Source organism: Tachypleus tridentatus, chromosome 8, assembly GCF_004210375.1.
Source record: "Tachypleus tridentatus isolate NWPU-2018 chromosome 8, ASM421037v1, whole genome shotgun sequence".
NCBI lineage: Eukaryota > Metazoa > Arthropoda > Merostomata > Xiphosura > Limulidae > Tachypleus > Tachypleus tridentatus.
Window position 1 is genome coordinate 29,740,955 of NC_134832.1, and position 26,729 is coordinate 29,767,683.

A 26,729-nucleotide genomic window follows, 5' to 3' on the forward strand; every position below is an offset into this window, starting at 1 on the left:
TGAATAAACTTACTTTCTATACCTAAGTTTACAAAGATTTGCTCATATAAAATAAGTAAATAAAAACGATTCCTTACTTCAACAACAGCAAGATAACAATCAGACTGATCCGTTGCCAAATCAAAAATATTCTTTTTGATATCAATTGTTGCTGAAAGAAAAAAAGTTTCATGAATTTAGCAATCAAATATTTACAAAACCAACCTTAATTTATGTATTTCACATAATTGCACAGAATGTTTAAAACTTAATATTTCAAAAATATACAATCTGTCATTACAATGGGTGGCAAATACAAACTGCTGTGACATCCATTCTTTTATAATATTTACATTTTGATATTTCATGACTTTCAGAACTTTTTTTCTTCTTGCCAACATTACAAGTCAAACCTTTCAAAGGACCAGCCATTTTTTAAAGACTAAATGATATCCCAGTTTGTTTATCTAATGTATTGCTCCTCTGTTGAAAACCAATATGTCTGATTTGCCAACTTCTGAGTTTTCTTTTTGTATTGTTAAGCCTACACATGAAAAATCCATGTTTTTGCAGAATAAATTCATATATATCTTTCTCAGTTCTATCACCCCCCACCTCACACTGCAACTAGAACAAAATTGCCATTCAAAATTGGCACTCATGACATACAGAAGTAAAATAAGCTGGAACACATTTATTACAATTCCATTTAATGCTGACATATGGTGTTCCTCAATGTTTTCAACTCAGCCCTTCAGTAACCAACAATATGCTCAAGCCTGATGCACGACAACTGCATATCAACCATAGACTCATTGCTAAAGCAGCAAGTAGTAACTCAAATTACTATGCATATAAGCTTGATGTGCTTGACTCAGTTTATGATAGTAAAAGTGAGTCAAATGGTGTTAAAATACATAATGAGGAACAGGCAATAAGACAAGAGGATGTTAGCTCTCCATATAGTGATGACAGTCAAGATGATGAACCTGAACCCAGCAAAGAAAAATGTAAAAAACATCAACAATGAGAAACATTTGTCTCAGTTGCAGTGTGGGAAAGTGGGAGCACTGGGAAATACATGTCCCAGCCACAATGAACAGGGTTAAGTTGTAAGATTATTTTCAGATCTTGAGTTTTGAGTTCTTCAATTAAAGGAAAACCTTGATACATATTTCCCTGTTTTCAGTTTTGCGTGGTTAGCTTTGGCAGCTCAGGTTCTGTTTCCACCCCACTTATGGTTGACTAACCCTGATTACTCCATCTTCTGTACTGTTTCAGAATTTAGTTATTCCTGTTTGGGATTGTAACCAGGGAACCTGACGATGACTGAAGAAGGTCAAAATGTTGTTCGCTCCTCTACGTAAAATATTTTCTCAACCCAAACAAGCCATTTTTACATATATATTTTTCTCTACAAGTGGGTTTTCTCAACATTACTGATAGAGCACTGTTGGAGTTGAGCACCCTGACATTTTTCTTACTATAACCAAAACATTGTAATGTTCGGTGTACTTTTATACAATAATAATGCATACCAATATTTCTACTTACTGTTCCATTGGACAGTGTAATGTTCAGTGTGTTTTTCATATAATAATAATAATGTACACCAATATTTTTACACACTGTCACATATGACAGTGTGATGCTCAGTATTTGTTTACATAATGTCTATACACTATTCTATGAAGGCCATCAGTTTTTTAACACTTCAAATATTGATTTTCATAATATTAAACTTACTAAAGTAGTATATTAATGTATTTGTGTTGGTAACTTAAAACATAAGCACTTGGATCTTAATTTAAAGCACCTCTTCAATATGATTATTTTTATAAATACATCAAGTATTATTGTTTCAATTTCACATCATAAATCAAAGTGAAATTGACATGAATAATACTAAATTTCACTTCACTTCTAATCTGATATGTTTGTTTACAAAACACTGTCAGCATGGCAGTGACTGTTTCAGCACACAAAGTCTTAAGGTTTTGTCATCATGCTAGGTTTGCTGTGACTGTTTCAACACACAAAGTATTAAAGGTTTTGTCATCATGCTAGGTTTGCTGTGACTGTTTCAACACACAAAGTATTAAAGGTTTTGTCATCATGCTAGGTTTGCTGTGACTGTTTCAACACACAAAGTATTAAGGTTTTGTCATCATGCTAGGTTTGCTGTGACTGTTTCAACACACAAAGTATTAAGGTTTTGTCATCATGCTAGGTTTACTGTGACTGTTTCAACACACAAAGTATTAAGGTTTTGTCATCATGCTAGGTTTGCTGTGACTGTTTGTCATCAAGGTTTGCTGTGACTGTTTACAAAGTATTAAGGTTTTGTCATCATGCTAGGTTTGCTGTGACTGTTTCAACACACAAAGTATTAAAGGTTTTGTCATCATGCTAGGTTTGCTGTGACTGTTTCAACACACAAAGTATTAAAGGTTTTGTCATCATGCTAGGTTTGCTGTGACTGTTTCAACACACAAAGTATTAAGGTTTTGTCATCATGCTAGGTTTGCTGTGACTGTTTCAACACACAAAGTATTAAGGTTTTGTCATCATGCTAGGTTTGCTGTGACTGTTTCAACACACAAAGTCTTAAGGTTTTGTCATCATGCTAGGTTTGCTGTGACTGTTTCAACACACAAAGTCTTAAGGTTTTGTCATCATGCTAGGTTTACTCCCTCTGTATTCTCTTTGGTTTGAAGCTGTAAGCTGTTTTTCGTTCTCTAAACTGAATTCCTTAAAATAAATTGAATAGGTTCATGCTGATTTTTTTGTGGTTAAGTTAACCCCCTCAGTGGCAAAATACTTTATCCTAATGGAACAAGCTTACACTCTCTTAATGTGAAGTCAAATATATTACAAATCCATCCTAAACAGTCAATCATAGACTAACTGAAATAAGGTCCAAGAAACTACAGCAGGTGCACAATACTATTTATGACAAAATGTTACTAAAATCATGAAAAGTTCAGGTATTTATGAAAGCCAATGTTAAAATTAAGATTTGAGATTGTGTTTAAACTGATCTCGTCAAGTGCATTCTAAAAATGTATAGTTTTACATATTTTTCTATTATCTAATAAAAGCTATTACAAATTAACAACATTTTCAACAGGGGCAGCACTTTTTCATCCACCACATATAAATTCCTGAAATAGCAGTTCAACAAAAATTTGAATGCAAATCAACGAACATGATGGCATGGCCTTTCATCCATGATCCAAATTGAAAGGGTTAAAACTTCAAACATGTTTCATTGTATTATAGTAACACAGTGCCATTATATGTTTGGAGTACTACTTATGGTATATGGATTTAAAAAAACTTAATTTTTGTCCTTTACATTAAATCAGGATCTGTAATTCTAGACAAACTTGCTCTACATACCAATACTTGAGTAGTCTGTTCCATTGAAAGTTCGAAAAGATGAACCAAAAGAGCTTTTCATCTGGTCCTCGTCAATATCCGATTCTTCTTCTAACATGGCTGTTGTTTGAATTACAGAAACATATATACGGAATTGCTAACAGTTACAGATATATTTAATAACAAAAACAAACACTGCATGCTCATGGTAAAATAAAGTAATTCATTTCACAGTAAGTACAAATTTCAATAGCATTATACACATACTAAAAAGCTAAAAGTTTTTTAAATTCAAAACAAGTTATTAAAGTGAGTTATAGTTCAATACAAAACCTACCAATTATTACAGACAAAAAATACAAAAAAAAACCAAACATTAACTTAACCTACGTTTCAATCCTGTGTTTCACAGCATTAACCCATTGACTGCAGCCACTTTAAATGCACATGGAATTTTACAAGTTGTACTCAGTGTATGGTACACTCGCATTCAACTGCTGGAAGTAGGCTGTACCCTATACGGAGAATTGGCAGCCAATGGGTTAAAGTAATATTCTTATTCTGACTAGACTTATTATTTCACTTTTCAACAATCCTCACATTTGTATTACATTTATTTGAATCCTTATCCAAATAAAGCATCTTTATACTAATGTTGCATTTTGTTTAAAACATAATCAGTATAGGTATTCATATATCCTGTTTGTTTAAACCATATCCAGTCCAGACATCTTTACATTAACATTGTGTTGTTTAAACACTGTTCAGCCCAAGTATCTTCACACATTTGTTTAAACCTTATTTAGTCAAGGCATTCTCATATTACTTACACATTTGTTTGAACCCTATCCAATTCCAGGCATCTTCATATTAATGTCATGTTTAGTTGAACCCTAACTACTCCAAGTTCCTTCATATGCCATGTTTGTTTAAATCTTATTAAGCCTATGCACATTTAAATTGATGTTAGTGTGATTAATACTATCCATGCACTGCCACACTAATATGAAGTCTGTTTAAAACATCACCATTGAGGAATATCTACAACAATAACACTACAGGGGAAAGGACACATCTTCTGAAGAATGACACACTACATTAACCTTGTTTTTAAAAATGATGAAAAAACAACAAAAATGACATATTACAACTCAAAAAGATGACAAAGTTCTGGTCATACCAAATCATCATGTTGTAAGTGTTTCCATTTAAATATTTCAAATGGAAAAACAGACTAAAAGAAAAGCAAGTCACCTTAAAAGAAAAAGCTTATTTGGTTATTGATGTACATCTAGAACATTCAATAATATAAATCATTCTGTTCATGGTCATTTTGGGAGAAATTACATTATTTACTATAAGTATATTAATAAATGATATTTCAACCAGGTATAGAATTGTTTTAGCAAATTTGATCAGTATGTTTTAGACACTAACCCTCCTGTAATCAACATAAATGGAAAGAGCAGACCAGACTCATTATTTAATTTCCAGGCAGCCTGTAGATTAATTATAACCTAATTTATCCTTAAACTTGATCAGTGAAAATCACCAACAAACATCATGGTATCAAAAAGTTCCATTTGTTCATGTGAAAAGTCAAAGACAACTAAATTTGGATTTGCTTTACAGGGCAAACAAATGTTGAATGTAGAAGTCTTACCTCCATATATTACATCACCTGTATGGTTAAAAGTTATTTGACACTGGTCTAAGGCTGGCACTGTATGTAGCAAATGGAATGTCCTTAAATCCCACTGGATGACAGTTAAGTCAAGGAAATGCTGCTTATGGAATAAGTGATTTGTATTCTATAACAGCAATAAAAGTGCACTTATTTAACATTTAACTAAATCAGTTTAATTCTAAAAAACAGAAACAATTAAAATATTTTATATCAGTATTCCAAATGGCCTGAACCACTGTGACAATTCAACCTGAAACCTGTCAATAAATAATTTATTCTTGGTAAACAAATCACTTAGATATTTAAGTTACAAGTGATGTAATCAATACCTGTTAAAACTATATTAAGGCTACCTAAAGACCAAACAGTCTAAACACAGTTTCAAAACAAACGTTTTCTTTGACTCTTTACAGAAGGTGATGAAACATTATTTTCCATTTCCATAATTTTGCTAGAAATATGTCAAATCAGAAGTAATCAGAGAATTATAAATTTCATGGTTACATAAAATAATAATAGTGCTCTGACCTATTTTTAAGATGTTTATATTGTACAAGGTGCACACTGACTATATTTACTTCTATGATTTAAATCCATAAAATAACATTGAACATCACAGTTATTGATATGAAATTCAAGAGTTTAAGATTCTTCTGTAAGTTTAAACTAAATTCTTCAATAATGTTATTCTTAGAACAAAAGTACAAGATAAATTTCTCATTCACTTTTGTTTGTTGAATTTAATGAAAAGCTACTTGAGGGCTATCTGCATAAGTCATCTCTAAATTAGAAGTAAGAAACCAGAAGGAAGGAAGCCAGTTAACACCATCCACAACCATCTTTTGAGCTACTCTTTACAAATTAATAGTGAAATTGACCATAATATTATAATGCTCTCATACCTGAAAGAGCAAGCACATTTAGTAAGGGGATTTAAGTCTAAAAAAAACAATTTTCTATAGAATATGATATTTACACTTCTTAAGATTTACTTAATGAAAAAATAAAATGTCTGAAAATGACAATAAAACAAATGTCCAACAGTGTTGACTTTGCTGTATTAAAACAATTTTGAATATACAAATCAATAAGTCACACAACATCCACATCCCATATTAAGTTATGATGGTACAGAAAGTATCAAAACTATAATTTAATATTGTTTGGCAATTTGTTCATAATGTTATGCCATCAGGAAATTACTGTTTTGGGTAATGATAGACAAGAGCCTGTTCTAACAAAAAATATTCTTACACTTAGTTCATAATGTATTAAAATCAGGGATTAGAATTTCAAAGATAGGAATATCTCATATACTTAATGGAATAGGAAAAAAGTAATATGGATCAACCTTGTTTATTAGGACCATCCAGGAAAAAACCTGTAAACAAGTCATACCCCAGCCATGTTAAGCAAAGTGTGGCTTCTTATAACAAGTGAAAAATCCATATGTCCACAATGATCAGCAGAAAAAAATGTACACATATATCATATGATAGTATGCAACATAATCAAGAAGAATCTTCAACAGCAAGAGTAAGACAAGCTATGTATACACAAGTTGCTTCCATGATATGTCCATTCAACCATCACATACATCAAGCACCCGAAGAATGAAATGGGTATTCATGCTACTTCATAAAAAAACATAACACTCAAGTCACAAGATGCAGTACCTATAAATTTCAGTACAATCGGACTTTTGAGTCAGATGCTGAGAAACCATCACCATCATAAACTAGTGAAAGGATTCTCAAACTGTTTTACATGTACCACTGGTAGCACAAGTGAAAATAATGTCAGTGGTACATAAAATAATCATAAGATTTGTAATACGCCCTATCGTAGCTTTCCATATATCACATACGTATGTACTCACTTACAGCCTTGCTTCTACTAGCACAGACTTGCCAGTTTGTTTTTTTTCACTTAAAACTGACAAAATTGGTATCACATATTATTCAATTATGCCAGAAAAAAAAAACATCCTTCACATTAATGCATAACTTTCAAAAATAAGAAATTTTTATCTTTTTTTTTTAAATGTTAGAGCTGGGTTTGTAATTTTTTAAAAAGTTAAACCTAAAGTGGTTTATTGATTGGTTGTTTAGTGTTTATTTGCACAACTGTTCAGCAAACAGAAGGCGATACTTCCAATCAAGTGTATATGTTTTCTTCAGATGACTCAAAAAAAGGTCACATCTGGTGGGGATGGTAATTAGCCATGATGGGATGGGCTGATCAGTGGATACAGATATGTTATCCAAGGGCAGACCCAATTCATACAACTGCACTTGGATATGAAGCTCAAAACGAACAATGGCAGACCAACTATTCTGAAAAAAAGTAAGGACCACTGAGGAAGGAAAACACAACCCAGGTGTGATGCTGTGGTAAGGATTGAAGTTTTAAGGCATAAAGTTAAGACAGTTGCAAACAGCAAAGGTATAAAGGAGGTTCATGAGACTGAGTGCACGAACTCAGGACTGAAAAAATGCAGAAGGGCTCTGTGCAGAGCCATAGTCCAATACTGATCGATAAGGGCAAGACAGATTTTTAGCATAAAACATCAATCTGCTCCTGAAAAGATGAAAGAGAGGACATCTGAGAGATGAGTGAAATAAAGGCCAGCTTACGGTTAAAAATAAGCCTCAAGAATTTTGCCTCAGGGACCATGGAAAGCACAATTTCTCTGAGAGGGGGCTTAGAATCTGGGTGGATACCCCATTGGCAGCAAAAGTGTATGCAAACAGTTTTGGAGCAAGAAAAGGTAAAACCATTTGTTATGGTCCATTTCAGAAACCAATTGAAGGCAATCTCTAGTTGCCGTTCAATAAACATTATGCTTGATGAATGGCACGAAATGTGGAAGTCATTGACATAGAGACCATTTGCAACTGTAGGGAAGAATTGTCCACTGATGGCATTAATCTTTATAATGAAAAGTGTAACACTCAAGACACAGCCCTGAGAGATTCTAAGTTCCTGTAGGAATAAGCAGAAAAGTGTTGAACACACACAGACTTAAAATCATCGGTTCATTAAAAAAAATGTTTTAATATAAAGGGGTAAATGGTCATACAACCCGTATGAGTAAAGGTCTTTCAAGATGCCAAACCTTCATGTTGTACCATAAGCTTTCTCAGGGTCAAAAAAATATTTCAAGTCGAATCAGGCGATCCATGGTGGAGCTCTATCATCAGAACCCACACGGAGTGGGTGAGAGGAAGTTGTTTGACTCAAGGAACCAAACAAGGCAAGCATTAACCATCCTCTCTAAGATCTCACAGAGACAGCTCATCAAAGCAACTGGATGGTAGTTTGAAGGAATCTTGGGATCCTTCCCAGGCTTCAGAAAAGGGAGTACAATAGCATGGTGCCAAGCAACAGGAAAAACATCCTCCTACCAGCTCTGGTTAAAAACAACCAGAAGAATAGCAAAAGAAGAAGAAAAAGAGGTGGTGCAGCATCTCATAATGAATATTATCAGATCTGACAGATGAAATGCCAGACAGATGAACAGCAAGCTTGAGTTCCACCAGCATAAAGGTGTGATAATAGCCATAGGGCTGATCAGGGGGTGATAGCTCTGCCTCTGTCTTGATGGCTAAGAAGGTGGCAGATGAAACAGAAGTGCTAGATCTATGATGACGAGAAAACCCACTTGTAGAGAAAAAATATATGTAAAAACGGCTGGTATGGGTTGAGAAAATTCTGTGTGTAGAGGAGTGAACAATGTTCTTCGCTCCTTTACATAGAATTTTCTCAATCCATATCAGCATTTTTACATATATATAGAAGTGCTAGATGCACAACAAAAGCTTTCATTGAGAGTATTGGCAATGCTCTGGGCACCAACAACTTCCTGACCATCAAAGAGCAAGACTGAAAGGTGGGTGAAAATATACTGTCCACTAACCTTTCGAATCTCATCCTATATGACTTTGAAACTGGTGTTAAAAGAGATGCTAAAGGCATACTTAATCCAAGATTCCTTCTGGCTTTGACATCTGACTTGCCAAGTATGTGCATGGGCCTGCTGAAATGCAATGCAGTATAAATGTGTGGAATACCTACAAAAAGTATCTCAAACCCATATTTAAGCTATCCTTGCCATCTGGCAGGAAGGCAGAATTCCACAAAAGACAAGGATACTGTGGGAAATGTGTCAAGGTTTTAGAAATACACTGAGCAACTGCCTAGATAATACAGTCAGTCACTGCTGACATGCAGTCATCTATTAATGGCTTACAGATCAAGTTTTGACAGAGCAGTGAAAGAAAACCAGTTGGCCTGGTCCAACTTCCATGAAAGCACATGGATCAGGCAGCATCAACAATGGCCAGTCTCTCGCAAAATGATAGAAAAATTATCACTGCCCTGCAGGTTACTGTGAACCCTTCAAGAAAAGTAAGAGAAAACTGAAGGAATGCAAATAGAGAGATTAATAACAGTAAAAGACTAACCAGTTGCACAAAAAAAAGTATAATAACCAGTACTGAACAGATACAGGTTATGATCCAAGATTGTATGTTCTATGAAATTACTCCTCCCATCAATATCAGCCCCATCCCAGAGGGGATTATGTCCATTAAAATCCCCCAGGGTTAAAAAGTGAGATTGTAACTCCTCCAAGAGGGCATCAAGGTCACTTCAGAAGTCAGGTGGAAAGAGCAAATAGTGATGGTACAATCCAAGGAAGCACAGATGTTTATAACCTCCAAGAGGCAAAGACAGGGTGGGTACATGCTGATGAACCAGCAGTGCCTCCCCACTAAGCAGTCTTCCATCACACAACCTATCATTTCTGTACAAAGAAAATTGCTGAAAGGCACTTGTACTAGCAGTTACAGAAATGTTTCGCATAAGGAGACACACCCAAGAGGGTAAGAATCAATCAAATCCTTAATGTCATCTATATTTGAATGAAAACCCTAACAGTTCCAATAGATAAGAATGGCCACTTTTATTTATATAGATGGGAACATGGCAGGGGACCCTTCTGTTTTCAGCCATGTTTTTTTTCTTTATTGGATGAAGGTCTATCAACCTCCATGGATCCTGCCTTGGGTGGAGTAGGTCTCTGAGCAACTGAAGACATAAATGAATGGTTGTTTTACTTCTCAGGTCTACAAAAGAGGAGAGAACTGAAGAAACACCCAAACTAGAAGCCAGAGAAAGTGGAATGAGGTAGTCACTGGAAGGAGCAGCAGGGACATACAGTTACAACAGAAAGTGTTCATACCCCTGCGTCCCGAGTAGCGTTTTGCTCATAACTTAAAAAGTATCAACATTAGGATAATATAAGTAAAATATATTATAAATATTATACTAGTACACATCTACATAAATTTTTATGTAAATTAAAAGACAAATAAACTTTTTATAAACAAATAACCAAAAATAGGAGCAGAAAGTGTTTGTACATTTCAGAACATGTGAAAAAACTGATATTCCCATAAAAAATTTGTTTAGTTTGGCTTATAAACTACATTATACCATTCCAGAACTAGACACTGGGTTCATAATTATTGGAATTTAGCCAGCAAAAAATGTACTTCTGGCAATTTAGCACTGCATCTGTCATTATCTGCTTGGTCATCATGGCGAACAGGAAACTGTCCAGTGAATTAAAAAAAACGAATCATTGTAAAATACAAGTCTTGTGTGTCTCTTTCCAGTATTGCTACACAACTTAATGTGCCAAAATCTACTGTTCAAAGCATAATTGCCAAGTTTAAGCTTACAGGATCAACTGCTAACCTCCCTCGTTCCAGATGCCCCACCAAAATTCCAGAGAGAACCAAGAAAAAGGTTCTCAGAGAAGTTAATAGGAGCCCTCGTTTAACACGTAAAGACATACAAGAACTGGTAAGGGATACTGAGGTTCAAGTAAGCACCTCTACAGTTACGCACATGTTACACTCTTCTGGGTTTAAAGCATGCCGGCATCGTAGAAGTCTATATTTAAAGCCTGTTCATTTAGAAGCACGATTGAGGTATGCAAGAAAGCATGTAGATAAACCCTTTACCTATTGGAAGAGTATTCTTTGGTCAGAAGAGACTAAAATCGATTTTTTTGGCCACAATGATGTTCGCTATATTTTCCATAAGAAGGGGGAATGAAATCTTCCAAAGAACACCATCCCTACAGTTAAACACGAAGGTGGCTTGATCATGCTATGAGGTTCCTTCACCTCTTCTGGCAAAGGCAGCCTTCACCGCATCAACAAAATCTTGGAAATAGTAGACTACGTTGATATCCTAGGCACTAATATCAAGAATGATGCTTGGAACTTGCGACTTGGGCATCGTTGGATCTTCCAGCACGACAATGACCCTAAACACATATCAAAATATGTGCAATTCTGGTTGCAGAGGAACCATATAAGCGTTCTGCAGAGGAACCATATAAGCGCTCTGGAGTGGCCATTCACCCGATTGAAATCGTTTGGCATGAGTTTGAAGACCAGGGTTCATCAGCGTCATCTGAAAAACTTCCAAAGAGTTGGAGGCCTTCTGTAAAGAAGAATGGAAGAAAATACCAGTCGAGTACTGTGAAACGATCATGGAGGGCTATGAGGAGAGATTGCGCCAAGTAATTCACCTGAAAGGCTACAGACCCATGAACATTTTCTGCCCCTCCTATGTTTGGTTATTTGTTTATAAACAGTTTAATTGTCGTTCAATTTACATAAAAATTTATGTAGATGTGTGTTAGTATAATATTTATAATATATTATACTTCTATTAGCCTAATCATACTACTTTTTTAAGTTACAAGCAAAAGAATACTCGAGACGCAGGGGTACGAACACTTTCTGTCATAACTGTAGATGGAAGTAGAAGTAAATTTGTCAACTCTTTTAATCATGTAGGACAAAAGATTCTTCATATGTGTTACAAAGTACTCTGCTGGAGGAACAGAGAGGTCTGTCTGCACTCCCACTGTGGCAGTGGAACAAAGTGCAGCAGCATGTCTGAAATGGATTTGGGAGGGATAATAATTTCCAAGCCTCTGGGTAGGAAATATTATTTACAGTCTTCAAGCTTTGCTCCTCTTTCTCCTCCACTCATTTAAGGCAAGAAACAGAGTAAGGCTGTACCTTACAGTTCAAATAACCTGCTTTGACTGTGGCAGGAAAACATGGTGATGTAAACATCAATAACAGAATATTAGCAGGCAACTTAATTCTGTCTTTGCAAGTGGATATTTGGTACACTGCAGAAACGCCTTGACTGGAGAAACCAGCAAAGATCTCTGACTCAGGAATGTCCTTCAAATCCCTCTCAATTATAACTCCTCTTGAAGAATTCAAAATTACATAGGGTGTAACCTCGATTGGTAAATCCACAATAGCCTTCAAGAGGAGCTTGGTATGTTGTGATGAAGAAGTTTCCATTAAAATATCTCCAGAGCACAACTTCTTTACTGACTCAGATGAGCCAGCAAGCCCCTCCAATCCCTTTTGAACAGAAAAAGGGAACATCTGCTCTAAGGATTTCTTGCATAAGGAATGGATAATTAGAAATCGAGGTACAGAGTCTTCCATGCGTGGTTGTTTTCCAGTAATTTGTTTTTCATTTTTATTTATTTTTTCATAAATTAGGGCATCTGCATTAAAGGTGCTATATTTCAGTGCCCACTAACCCACCCACTATGGAGCCCGACAAGGCAGTCCACTACAATGCCAAAAAAGGACACTGCAGCAATGCCAGGGTTACCTGAGCACTATACTTAAACACCAGCATCAGATACCATGTCCATAACATCTGTTAAGGATGTCCAACACTGGTGCTTTGGTTGGCCCTTGCCTAAGTGGACCAGCCAATTGATCATGGGGCCACCCCATGGTTGCTCATCTACAAGAACAAGGCCAAAGTGGTGTGTTGGAGTTGGACCTTTCAACCACCAGGATCCTCTCCTCCATTTCACAGGTTATCACATGTGGGTGGATGTTTAGATCCCAGAGGAGGTAAACTGAAAGTGCACAACCTTCTCTGGGAAGTCCCCCAACCAAGTACGGAATCCACCTGGAGAAGGGTACATTATCTTGAAATGTTTGATGAACTAAAGATTATGGAAATACTTTTATGGAGAAATGTCATGACAGCCTTATGATGACATTTTTCTCAACAGAATTTAAGCTTCAGGGCTACTGTTAAGATGCACAGTTGTCAAACAGAACATTACTGGATGTGGTAACATGGATTGTAAACAATATAGTAAGGCTCCAAAACTGTTTTCATATAAAATATTCTCAATATCTGTATTATACTATTTTAAGATGTCTAATAACATTCTTCCAGTATTTAGAAGATATTACGTCTCAGATAACACGTGACTTCATAACTACAATAAATTACCAAACTATAAAGTGTCAAATAATATCAAAACACAAAAAAAAAGAGCAGAAAAACATTTTCAAAAAAGGATACAATCTCAGAGTTAGAAATAATTTCTAGTCCATTAGGATGGAAGACACCATTAATATGAGAGTTAAATTTGTCAAACTTGTGAATCACACTGCCGCCTCTTACGTCCCACAACACACCATCTGAAAGAACCAATTCATCCGTAGGGTCAAATGTTGCTCTGTTTTTGGTGTAGTTGTTGGAAAGGTCAGGATCTCGTAATGTCTGAAGAAGCTGTCCAGTTGCTAAGTCATATATCTGAAAACCAAAATAAATATTGGGCAAATATGAATGTCAAGTTGGTAATTAAACTATTCTACTTTCATGATCTCTAAAAAACAAACAGTTACATAGTTGGAATTGTCTTTTTTCTTTCTTTAATATTGGGGGAGCTTTATTATTAGTATCATAATAAGCTGTTCAGAGTACTTTTGTAACTCTGAAATATTTTAAGGTATGATTTATGGTGATAAAATTAAATGATAAATATTTCCTGTATGTCATAGCCTGATAACTGTTCCTTACCAACACCCAAACTTTTGAGGTCTAATCTTTTGCAAGAATAAGTTATTTGTCATCAGAAATTTAGAAAACAAGATGAGCCATTGGTTTTGTGTGAATAACAATCTCCAATAAAAATAGCAAGCAAAGTGGAGATAAGTTTGGAGATTTTTGGAATTAACCCAACATAGGTATCTTCTATATAGAGTATTAATGATGTAAAGCCATAAAACATTAAGCTTAATGCAATGATTTCACTAAGTCATTTACAATTAGGCATTTGGCTCATCTGCAAATTACAAGAATATGATTCTTATTTTGAAATATATGAAAGATCTTATCATGAAGTTGACCTAAGTGTTTCTAGGATGGTCAAATATTCTTTACTTGTGCCAGCAGCCAACTAATTAGCAATATGGCTTGATGTCTAGCCATACTGGATTGACTGATTGATTGATTTAGTGTTTTATGGCACAAAGCAGCCAGGCTATCTGCGCCAAACGTCCGGTAAAAATAAATTAAATGTAGTAAAATACATAAAAGGAAATGAATGTAAAACAAAACATCATTAAAAAACAGAAAAAGCATAAAACCAATGTTGACATCTAGTCTACAATGTTAACAGAGAAAGCAGAGTAAGAGAAGTTGTAAAGGACTTTCTCTAGCATAATGGTAATGATCATAACCCGCTAGGAAGACTAACAGGTAAGTACAAGAACTACCGTCAGTCACCTGAAGTTGGCCTTTCCAGTCCTGGTTCTGGGTTATGTGTCATGACAACCATTATCAAAAGGTAAAATAATAAAAGTTTTAAAAGACATATAGCAAAATCATAATAATAATTAGTCAAATGTCTGGTAAAAAAGTAAAAATAAACTAAATGTAGTAAAATTCGCAAAAGGAAATGAAGGTAAAAACAAAACAGCAATTAAAAACATAAAATGGCATAAAACCAATGTTGACGTCCAGTCTACAAAGTTGTAAAGGACTTCCTGTAGCAGAATGGTAATGATCATAACCCACCAGGAAGACTAACAGGTAAGTACAAGAACAACCGTCAGTCACCTGAAGTTGGTCTTTCCAGTCCTGGTTCTGAGTTATGTGTCATTATGGCCAGTACCAAAAGGTAAAGTAAATAAAAGTGTTAAAAGACATGCAGAAAAACTGTAATAATAACTTGCCAGGACGACTAACGGGTATTTCAAACGGATAGTTCAAACAGCAACGTTAGTCACCTGAAGTTGGCCTTTCCAGCCCTGGTGTTAAGTTATTTAATGTTCTGGCCATTTTCCAATTTCAAATTGAACTAGAGAGATTGAAACTCTGAAAAGGGAACCACAATTAAAAAGGTGTAATGAATAAATATCCAACATTTAAATGAGATTAAAAAGATTAATGGCCATTAAAAAAATTAAAAACTTTATCAAGGTGGACAGTGTCACCATCACTAATAACACTGTCCAATGTTTTGGACAAACCCTGGGACAAAACATGTTTAAAATAGTGCCGTCGTTGAAAGTCGTAATGATGGCAAGAAAATAAAATGTGGCTTACAGTGATTTGAGCGTTACACAAACTACACACTGGTGGAACAGTTCCAGATAAAAGAAAATGATGAGTTAAAAAACTGTGACCAGTGCGTAGTCTAGTTAGAACAACTTCCTCCTTCTGAACCTTACTGACGCTAGACGGCCAAAGCCCAATATAGCGTTTTATTTGAAAATGCTTGTTGTCACATTGCACACTCCAAATGGACTGTCAGCTAGCATGGAGCCGAGCCTTGAATACAGGACCATAGTCCATGTACGAAATAGGCACAGTGGTGATAGTGCCAGAGCAAATAGATTTAGCTGCCGTGTCTGCAAGCTCGTTCCCGCGAATACCAACATGGCCTGGTATCCAGAAAAACTGGATAGAAGCAAATGTTAATAAGAAATGGGCCAATCGATTTTGAATATCAGCGAGAACAGGGTGTGAGCCAACGTGAAATGATTCCAGAGCCAGTAGAGAACTAAGCGAGTTAGTATAAATAGTGCAGTTGCAGTACTGCTCAGCTTCAATATGATCCAGGGCAAGAGATATGGCATACAGTTCAGCAGTGGACACAGAATTCTACGCTCAACCACTGAACTGCAACAAACCATGGCAGAGCCCACAGAGTCACCTGATTTGGAACCATCTGTATAAATTGGAATGCAATGATTGTTTGAAAGATGTTCAGTAAATAAAAGACAGTACTTTCAATTGGGAGTATCTGCCTTTTTCAGATGACTCAAAGAAAGGTCACATTTGGGGACTGTAATAAGCCATGGTGGGATGGGCTGACCAGTGCATACTGCAATGTTATCCAAGGATAGACCCAATTCATCCAATTGCGCCTGGATGAGAAGGCCAAAAGGAGCAATGGCAGATCTTCTGTTCTGAAAAAGTATGGCCCACTGAGGAAGGAAAATGCATCGCCAGGTGGGATGCTTTGGTAAGGAACAAAGTTTTGATGAATATAGTAAAGACAGTTGCAAACGGCAAAGGTGCAGAAAAGGTTCATCAGATTCTAAGTATAAGCTTTAAACTGGGGAGGTGCGGAAAGCCCCAGTGCAGAGTCGAAGTCCTTGATGATGAATGGGGTCCAGCATCTCTTTAAGGCCGTGGTCCTGGCAGAGTCATAGACCAGTGATCCATAATCAAGTTTCGATCGAATAAGAGCACGATATATCTTTAACATAGAACATCGATCCGCTCCCCAACTGGAGGTAGAGAGTATACGGAGGATGTTCAGTGCCCTCGTGCATTTGACCCGTAGATGCTTTAAGTGTGGTATAAAGGTCACCTTACGATCAAAGATAAGCCCCAAGAACTTGGTCTCAGGGATCACTGGCAGCAAAACTTCACCAATACAGAGTTCAGAATCAGGGTGAATACCCCGTTGGCAGCAGAAGTGCATGCAAACGGTTTTAGAGAGAGAAAAATTAAAGCTGTTCCCCGTAGTCTACTTCAGTACACAACTGAGGGCAGTTTGTAGTTGCCGCTCAATATATCTCATGTTTGATGACTGACACAAGATGTGAAAGTCGTCAACATAGAGCCAGACCAATGACGGGCCATTTTCAGTTCCACCAGTGTAAAGCGACAATTATAGTCAAAGAGACAGTCAGTTCGAAAGGAAAGAGGTGAATGCTCTGCCCGAGTCTTGATGGCCAAGAAGGTGGAAGAACAAGCAGAAGTGCTAGATACCCGGCAAAAGCTTTCACCTAGAATATCGGCAATGCTCCAAACATCAGCTACCTCTTGGCCATCAGAGAGTAAGATCAAAGGGGACAGAATTGTAGTGTCCACTGACCTGTCAAATCTTGTCCCATATGACCTTGGAACTGTTGGTAGAAGATATGCTAGTTGTGAACTTAATCCAAGATTCCTTCTGGCTTTGACGTCTTACCCACCTAGCATGTGCACGGACCCATTGAAAAGCGATGTGGTTCGGAAGTGTGGGATATCTACGGAAAGTATCCCAGGCCTGTTTTTGAGCCTTCTGTGCCAAGTGGCAAGCAGGATTCCACCATGGATGAGGATATCGTGGAAAACGTGTCGAGGTTTTAGGAATACACTGAGCAGCTGCTTGTATAATACAGTCAGTTACTGCTACCACACAGTTGTCTGTTGATGGCTGATTCACGATGGCAGTATCAAGTTCTGCGAGAGCAGTGAAAGTGGACCAGACTGCATGATCCACCTTCCACCAGGGCACGCAGGTAGTGTGGCATCGACCACGGCCAGTCTCTCTCAGAAGTATAAAAAAATTATCACTGCTTAGTGGATAACTGTCAACCCTCCATGAAAAATGGGAGAATAATGAAGGGGAGCAAACCGAGAGATCAATAGCAGCAAAGGACTGACTAGATATGTGAAAATAAGTGGAAGAACCAGCATTGAAAAGAGAAAGATTGTGATCAGAGAGCATATGCTCTACAGAGTGACCCCTCCTATCAATAACAGCACTTCCCCAGAGGGGATGATGTCCATTAAAGTCCCCCAGGATTAGAAAGGAAGACGGCAACTGTTCAACAAGAGCATCAAGGTCTGATTGATCATATGTTTCTACAGGGGACAGGTAGAGAGAACAAACAGTGATGGTATGACCCAAGGAAATATGGATGGCTATGGCCTCCAAGGGTGTGCTAAGTGACAAAGACAGAGTGGGCACATGCTGATCAACCAATAGTGCCACCCCTCCATGTACTCGTCCATCACACAGCCTGACATTTCTGTACAGAGAAAACTGCCGAATGGTGACTATCAGTAGGTTTTAGAAATGTTTCTTGTAAGGAAAGACATACAGGATAATAGGAAGCAATCAGTGTTTTAATATCATTCAGATTAGAACGTAAACCTTGACAGTTCCATTGTATCAAGGTGGCCATTTTTAATGATGGGTAGGCGAAATGGCTGGAGAACCCTTCTGTTTACAACCACGTCTTTTTTCTTTACTGTCCGTATTCGGAGGAGGTCTATCGACCTCCATGGATCCTGCCCTGGGTTGATTGTGCAGGTCTTTGTTGTTGGAAGGGGATTCGAGTGACTGAGGATGCGAACAAATGATTGTTTTGTATCTTGGGGTGGGAGAAAAAAATGTACCAGACGAAATGCCTGTATTTGAAACCGAAGGATGTGAATCTTGAGGTTTGTTGGAATGTGTGGGAGGAACAGAATGGGTGTAGAAGTTGATTCATCAACTTTTTAACAATGGAGGTCAAAAGGCTTTTCATTTGTCTTGAGAACGATTCTCTTGGAGGCACAGAAAGATTTGTTTGCATTCCCACTGGAGTTGTGGAACGAAGTGCAGCAGCACATGTCTGAGTAGAAGTGGTGGACATCAAATTTCTAGCCTCAGGATAAGTAATGTTATGAGTCGTTTTCAAACGCTGCACCTCTCTTTCCTCTAACCATTTTGGGCAAGAACGGAAGTAGGAAGGGTGAGAACCATTGCAGTTTACACAACGTGGGTCCGTGTCACACTCATAGGCATCGTGGTCCTTGCCACCACAACGAGCACATGTCAGGGAACCACAACATGATGTCTTTGAGTGGCCAAACCACTGACATTGGAAACATCGGAGAGGGTTTGGAATGTAAGGCTGTACCCTGCAAATTAAATAACCTGCCTTGATGGTGGCAGGTGCACGTGGTGATGCAAATGTCAAAATGAGGATATCTGTCAACAGTGTAGCTCCATCTTTGTGATTGGAGATACGCCTCACTGCAGAAACTCTTTGGGTGGAGAAACCAGCAAGAATCTCTGACTCGGGGACGTTCTTCAAATCCCTCTCAACTATAACTCCTCGTGATGAATTCAAGGTAGCATTTGAATTCAAGAGGAGTTCACTGTGTTGGGATGTGGATGTTTCAACCAATATGTCTCCAGATCAAAGCTCCTTTACGGACTTTGGAGAGCCAGCAAGACCCTCTAGTCCCTTCTGAATAAAAAAAGAGGAGATTTGCCCTAAAGATTTTTCTGAAAGAGAATGTAATATAAGAAAATGAGATGTGTGTTACAGATGTTGAAGATTGCTGCTCAAAGTCTTCGAGACGTGGTCGTTTACCTATTGACTGTTTTTTCACTATTTTATTTAAATTTTTTGTAGAAGGATCCATAGGAAAAAAGGAAAATTTCGGTACCCATTGACCCCACCCACCATGGAGCCCCACAAGGGGATGCACTACAATGTCATGCAAGGACATTGCAGCAACGCCAAGGTTTCATGAGCACTATACCCAAACACCAGCATCAGACACAATGTCCACAACACCCATTGAGATCTTCCAACACTGGTACTTGGTTGACTCTAGCCCAAGTTGACCAGCCGATTGACCCAAAGGGGGGGGGGCACCCAAAAGATGCCCGTCTACAGGAATTCAAGGCCAAAGTGGTGTGTTAGGGTTGGACCTCTCAACCACCAGGATTCTTGGTCACCAGGTCACCATGCACGGCAAACACGTGGGTGGATGCTTAGATCCTAGAGGAGGTAAACTGAAATAACAGAACCTTCCTTGGGAGGTCACCTCACCACGTACAGGTATCCACACCGAGGGGTACTGGATTGAAATAGCACTCATCTAGCATACTAAACTCTTGAGACAGAGTAAGAACTTATTCAAGGAAGAAAATATATGAAACAAGTCATCAAGGGATATTCTGAATAGCCCTATGTTACCAAACAAAATATTAGCTAATTTATCATACAGTTCCACAAGTACACTTCAAAACTTCCATTTTAATAATAAAAATCTTGCATTTTTCTGACAAATACTATATTCTGGCCCTAAAAATCCTGTAACCAAAACTAAGTAATACTTATTAAATACAAGAATCAAACTGCCATTAGAAGAAAAATAAATTGTACCTGATTTATTACTGAATACACATCAAAATGTATTATCAAACCAACAAAGCAAAGATTCACACTCATACTGTTACTAAAACCTTTCATATTTTTATGTATATTAGCAATTAGCAATGTTATATGCCTCATGTGATTTTTTTTAACACAATTGTATTCCATTACTTTTAATGTTTTAATAATTTACTTTTCTAATGACATTCAACATAGAACTGGAAATCTTGTAGGTCAATAAAACCTTTATATTACTGTATGGTAATACATTATCACATTTAAACAACATTTAAAACAACAACTGTTTTGAACAATTATATTTGTTGTCATGGATGCTGTTATGCATATCAGTAATCAAGATATTATGAATGAAAGTAAACGAGTTTAAAATTTTGCTCAAAATACCCAGTACTAGATCACTTACTGTATAAATAAAGATGGGCTGTTTTTAATGGCAAATATTTGACTATTTCATTCACAATACTTAGGTCTAAAGCACTTAATTTTTTTTTTTAACCACAGGTATTTGCATCTCTCTATATATTTTTTTTTCTTATTATCAAATTTTAGACAAAAGGTGATACAGAACATTGACATAAAAGGTTCTAATCAGTAAAATCCCAAATACCAACATTCTTTATCCTATTAACAATTTTACAACCAAATTTACTCAAAACATTTGAGCTTATTTTATCCTAACAATATCAATTTAACAATAGTCACTTAACACAAATTTCCTTGTTAATATAAAAATAAGTTTGACACTGATACAACAATACAAAAAATGTATTTGCCCAAAAAATTCACTTTATATAATAAAGTTTACAAACATTAAAAACCTATAACTACTTACGTTTGCTCTTTCATATTTTGTACCAATTATTCTGTCTTGTGATTGTTTACTGAATTCAACATAGCAGTCTTCCTCAAATGAATGTCTAGAAAATCCACAACACTTTCACTCACTCTCTAACATGGATAAAGTAAAGCACTATGAAAAAAATAATTTAATCTTGTATATCAGTTCTCTGTCTAGTAAGATGCTGATGGCTTGGGACGATATTTTCAACCTTATTACGGCAAAGAGGTTTTAAAATAATTACTTTAAAGCACAAGTCTGTTGTAAAAATTTAAGTTATTTCTGGAGAAAAAATGCTGCAGGCTGCTCAGTGGGCCACTTCAAAATATAAAGGTTTCTTTTTCTACAAAATGTTGACTTAATTGTGGTTTCACAAACAAAAATAAAGAGGAAATGGATATAAATAATGCTGACCTACAATGGTTTTATTTTCTCTAAATGTTTAACTTCAATAATAATTCCTGTAGCCTTAATTCAAAAATATACATTTTTTTCTCCACTATATACAGATTTTTCACAAATCGCCATATGTAACATATATACTTTTACATAAGTGAATCATTTGCATCGAAATTGGGTCATGTTTTGTTATTCTTATAATGTTAACCACTGGCTAGACGTCTTTACACCAATTGCAATGCAAGTCTTATCAATTGTTCCAGAATCGATAACAAACACAACACCAGTATATACACAATTAATGGGCCACATGATGTGTCATTACTGGATAGTATTTGTTTGTGCATGCACTTTACAACATTATTTTTTTCTTTTCAATATTATTAATTTGTCACTATGACAATAAAAGGTTGTGTAAATGACAAACACATCTGATTATATTTGTGATAAATTTGTTGAAAATTTGACCTAAATAAGTTTTTCTTTCCAGTTTGTAAAAAATTCTTGCATGATAGAAAATAAATGATTTTTAAATCAACACAGCTGAATTACAAAAAATCCATTATTAATGCACCCTTGATAAAGTTTGAATTTATAGGCCTGTGTAGTTTATATTTGGCTAATTATGTGAATTTCTATACTCGTCTGTAAAACGTATATTAAGATATCCACTATGTATATAATGGTAAAGAGTTACCACATAGGTTCCAGTAATAATGTCTAAATTACTCCCTCACATCAGAAATGCTACAAAAGAATTCTGTATTGCATGATGATAAATATCATGACTGCAGTACAGAAAATTTTGCAAAGGTTTTCAATAAAAACTACCTATCTGCAAATTTAAAGTTTTTTTTTGTTTTGTTTTTTTACAGATTCTAAACATTTCATTGCCTTCTGGAGATACTTGCTATACAATATTAAATAGGTATATATGAAATAATTCAATACATTCTGGCATTATGAGCCTGCAACTTACAATATGGTAACAATAATTATTCCTATAAAACTTCAATTTCTTTCAAAAATATTTGCTAAATTACATCAATATTTTTCCTGTTTTTGATCCATACACTCTACATTCTGTTATCACAAGTTAATAAAAACAAAAACAAATAATTAGCAGGTTAATAAGAATCGTTACATACTTTATTTCAAAGACGTCAGTGAAAGTCCAAAGAGCAGAAAGAGGTGGTCGCCAGAACGATGATGTTAAAAGAAGTTTTCCATCCTGAGTATCAACAAAATACAAAAACCAACCATGAATAAAAAAGTTAATACAAAACTTTGATGATTATACAAACATTCTGAACCAAGAAAGAATTTGTATCACATATTACTGGAAATATACAAGATAAAAATGTTTTTCACAAAGCTTTATACAGTCAATATCAGTACATTTTGTATTAATTTTGGACTAATAATTCACAATGTCAGAATATGATGGTAAGTGGGTGTGCATCATGTTAAAGTAATGGTGAGCAAAATTTCTAGTTGTTACTGATCAAAGAAAAACTTAGTTAAAATACAGAGTATGCATAAATACTGTCTTTTTTAGAATTGATTAATAATTGAGTGAACAGGAATAGAAAGTTTGTATTTCCAATATACCAAAGAATGCATTAATCCTCTTTGCTATTTTGTTTGAAGATAAATTTAGTAATAATGCTGAGCATATTGAATGAAACAACCTGAAGTTTATTTCCAGGGATAACTTTTCATTTTGTAAGTTTCTAAAATGATTATTATGCAGCAAAAGCAGAAAAAATATTATTTCAAAAATATATTCTGGACTGTTGCAAAATATTTACAGTACATGCTGCATTGGTACACTTTTTTAATCACCTCAGTAACCTCTCAGTCTCCTCCTTACCACCATCTTGTAAAGAACAGTTTGATGAAGTCTTGAACATTACTCCTAGCCACTTTATTGTTTAACAAAATTTACTATATGTTTATAATGATGAGTGAAACACATGCTATAATTACAAAATAAATTAGAAGTAATTTAAACAAGGGAAGCATGATATAATATGGCTGACAAGATTTTTAATGTGTCCCTTTAACAAATCCAATATGGGTGGCTCAGCATAAAGTGAAATAATAAGACTAGACTTCATATAGTTATGAACTGTGTATTAAATGTATGTTATACTTTGAAATGTATTTTACATATCTTGGTAAATCTATACTTTATATAAGATTTTTATGTTTTAAATAAGATTTCTCTGTTTTAAGGCACCAACAGAGCTCATCAGGTTTACTGGCCTACACTTGCATTATTCTACAACACTTGAAATCAGCAGGTAATTCATGAGATCACAATAAAGGAAAAATTAAAGTTTACACGTGCAATGTGTGAAAATCAAACATCTTTATTTGATAATGATGACAACAACAGCAAAAGTTAAGAAGATTTTAAGTATCCAGACCTTCCTCACAACATGGCTGGCTTTCAGTCTTTACAGCAAATATGTTTTCAGAAATCAGACAAGTTCCAAGACAAAAGACAATTACTTTCCAAGGTAAAAAGGTAAATTCTGTGCAAGAACTGACTTCATGTGGAAGCAAATCACATGCTTTATCAGGAATTAACTTCTCATTAACAGAAAAGTAAAATTAGTATTTCCAATGCCTCAATTTTCATATATGATTAAAATATAACAGAGCTGCTAAAAGTTTATTGCATTTAACTAAAACCACACTTGAGCTGGTTCTCTCAACCATACACGTAACTATTGAAGTACAAGGTTAGTTCAGCTCAAGGTTTTTAATTTTGTTTTATATGCATCAATTAAATAACCACAGATGCCTGTGGTGAAATTTTAAAGAATTTACCTGAATTAAGATATAATCAATTTTTACATTACAAAATGTTAGTTATACCCAAAATCTTTAGTTCAAACAATACTCGCCAGCATGGTGTTTTATAAAGCATTTTAAATGTCTTGCCAGCTTAAGCATTATATAGTATTTCATTTGTACTAGGTTTTATGGACTTTTCCTTACTCATTGTTCAAACAATACTTTTTCATTCTAAGGATAACATTAGTAATGAAAATGACTGAAACAAAAAATAATTTTCTTTTGTTCTAAAATTCCATTAATTTGCATGCACTAATTAAAAAAATAGAGAAATTCTCTTTAACACTTTTACCTTTGATGGTTCACAGTGAATAACTTCTGACTCGTGACAAATATATGTAGCTTCCTCCTATGAAGAATGTAACACACAACAATTATATTTGAGACTTCAAACATAATATTAACATACATTTTATCTTTGATGTAATTTTGTATTTTTAAACAGAAAGTACTGGCAGAGTATTCACAAAAACTGGTTTAACACAATGTGCTAATCCTGTCACAACTGATAGGTGCTAGGTTATACATTTTAATATTCTTGACCAATAAAAAACTTTTAAGCATTGGTCTGGAATCTTACACTTATACACATATGCATCTCTGCTTCCATCTGCCAAGTTGCAGCTACTATTTCAAAGTTTATGGCATAAAAGGTTTAATAGTAAGTTGAGCAGTATTTGACTGTCACATGTCTATAAAAGTAAAGGATGGAATTTATAATAATTACACAGTGTTTGTTACAACATTCATCAATACACATGTATCTAAACATGTACATTTTAAAACTTCTAACAGATGGTTTAAGAAAGTGTTTGAGTAAACAAACGTCATAATCACATTTGCATACATTCCAATTTAATGTCCAGCCTTTTTCAATATGTATTTGTGAAGTAATATATAAATACAGTACAAGTCAAACGTTTAAGCCTATAATATCAAAGTCTCTTCACAAAAGGTTGCAGAAAAGGAAAAGTGTTGCTCTAGGTTTACATTTACAGTAGTATTACTGTTTGCTCTTTTTACTTAAGCACAAAGATACACTATGGGCTCTCTGTACAGTTTCTAGCACTGTGAGTCTGAAGACATACCATTTGGAAAATAAACTGAACAACTAATATTTTTACATATCCTCTAACTTTATTTATATTATTATACCAATCAGGTATGGAAGATATCAGTTTTTTGAGATTATCAACAGGTATTTTCTTCCATTTTTGCCATACAATCTCTCATAATTGCCCTACATTTCATGAAAGTTCTCTAATAATGTCTAAAATATTTGTTTATGTCTTATTGTACTTAAATTTATGAAACAATATTACATATATATTTATATATCATTTCTCACTAACTTCAGTAACTAATATTTTAATTCACAGACAGACAAATTCAAACAAATAATACTGTATCTGAATAATACTGTATCTGTATCTCAGGTAGAAGATCTAGAAAAAAACTTCTGTAAATTACTTTTATTGTTGTTACTGAAAAAAATAGCCTGAATATAAAACTTACTGTTCCAGTGTGTATATTATATACTTTTAACTCTCCTGCATATGTTCCTAGAAATAAAAACTGGTCACAAGGCTGATGGAGGGGGAAAAAAGCAAAAAAAAACATTTATATGTAAAAATCAAATAATAATCTTGACACAAAGTTTATGCACAGAATACAATACAGTATTAACATAAGTGAAAAAAGATAAAGGAAATTTAAATATTGCCCTTTAAAAAACATTAGAACAATATCTTTCTTTCTTTTCAATATCTAGAACATTGTTCACATTCATTGCCCTAAGATCTACACTTTTATGAAATAACTTTAATTAATACAAATAGATATAAAATGAAATCAATATTTAAAGATATTTCTGAGTGGTGATGAACAATGTGATTATAAAAATAGTAATTTTAATTGAAATAAACTAATAAAATGAGGGCATACAAATAATTAAACAAAAACCCTGTACCTATTATTTTCTCTAGATTACATACAAATGAAAAAATCTTTGATTATATATAAATTATCAACAAATGAAAACCTTAACATTGAAACAAAAACTTTTTTAAAAAGTTCCAGAATTTACTTTATTAAAAATTAGAGAATAATTATTTTTGCACTAAAATTTTCAATGTTTACATCAGGTATTCATCATTATCACAACCAGAATAAATCATTATTCATACACTCTTATGTATGCTATACCTATGTATTACAAGTCTGCATGTAACACACATACTATGGATACACAAGTTTT

The 26,729-nt window shown here is 35.0% G+C and overlaps 1 protein-coding gene across 6 annotated transcripts in view; it reads right to left on the bottom strand.

Moving 5' to 3' along the window:
- The window catches only part of mahj (LisH and WD40 domain-containing protein mahjong), a 100,080-nt gene that overhangs the window by 4,543 nt on the left and 68,808 nt on the right, over positions 1 to 26,729 (bottom strand). For 4 of the 6 annotated variants that reach the window (XM_076447945.1, XM_076447948.1, XM_076447947.1 and 1 more), the window contains exons 28-35: positions 25,988 to 26,059; positions 24,765 to 24,821; positions 22,756 to 22,838; positions 21,203 to 21,287; positions 13,487 to 13,720; positions 5,024 to 5,117; positions 3,382 to 3,480; positions 78 to 151 (exon numbers count right to left, since the gene is read on the bottom strand). In XM_076447945.1, coding sequence (XP_076304060.1) covers positions 78 to 151; positions 3,382 to 3,480; positions 5,024 to 5,117; positions 13,487 to 13,720; positions 21,203 to 21,287; positions 22,756 to 22,838; positions 24,765 to 24,821; positions 25,988 to 26,059 — 798 coding nt within the window. Of the gene's footprint in view, positions 1 to 77; positions 152 to 3,381; positions 3,481 to 3,750; positions 3,876 to 5,023; positions 5,118 to 13,486; positions 13,721 to 21,202; positions 21,288 to 22,755; positions 22,839 to 24,764; positions 24,822 to 25,987; positions 26,060 to 26,729 lie in introns of those variants that run through there. The other 2 variants (XR_013011990.1, XR_013011991.1) reach the window with 2 other exon arrangements.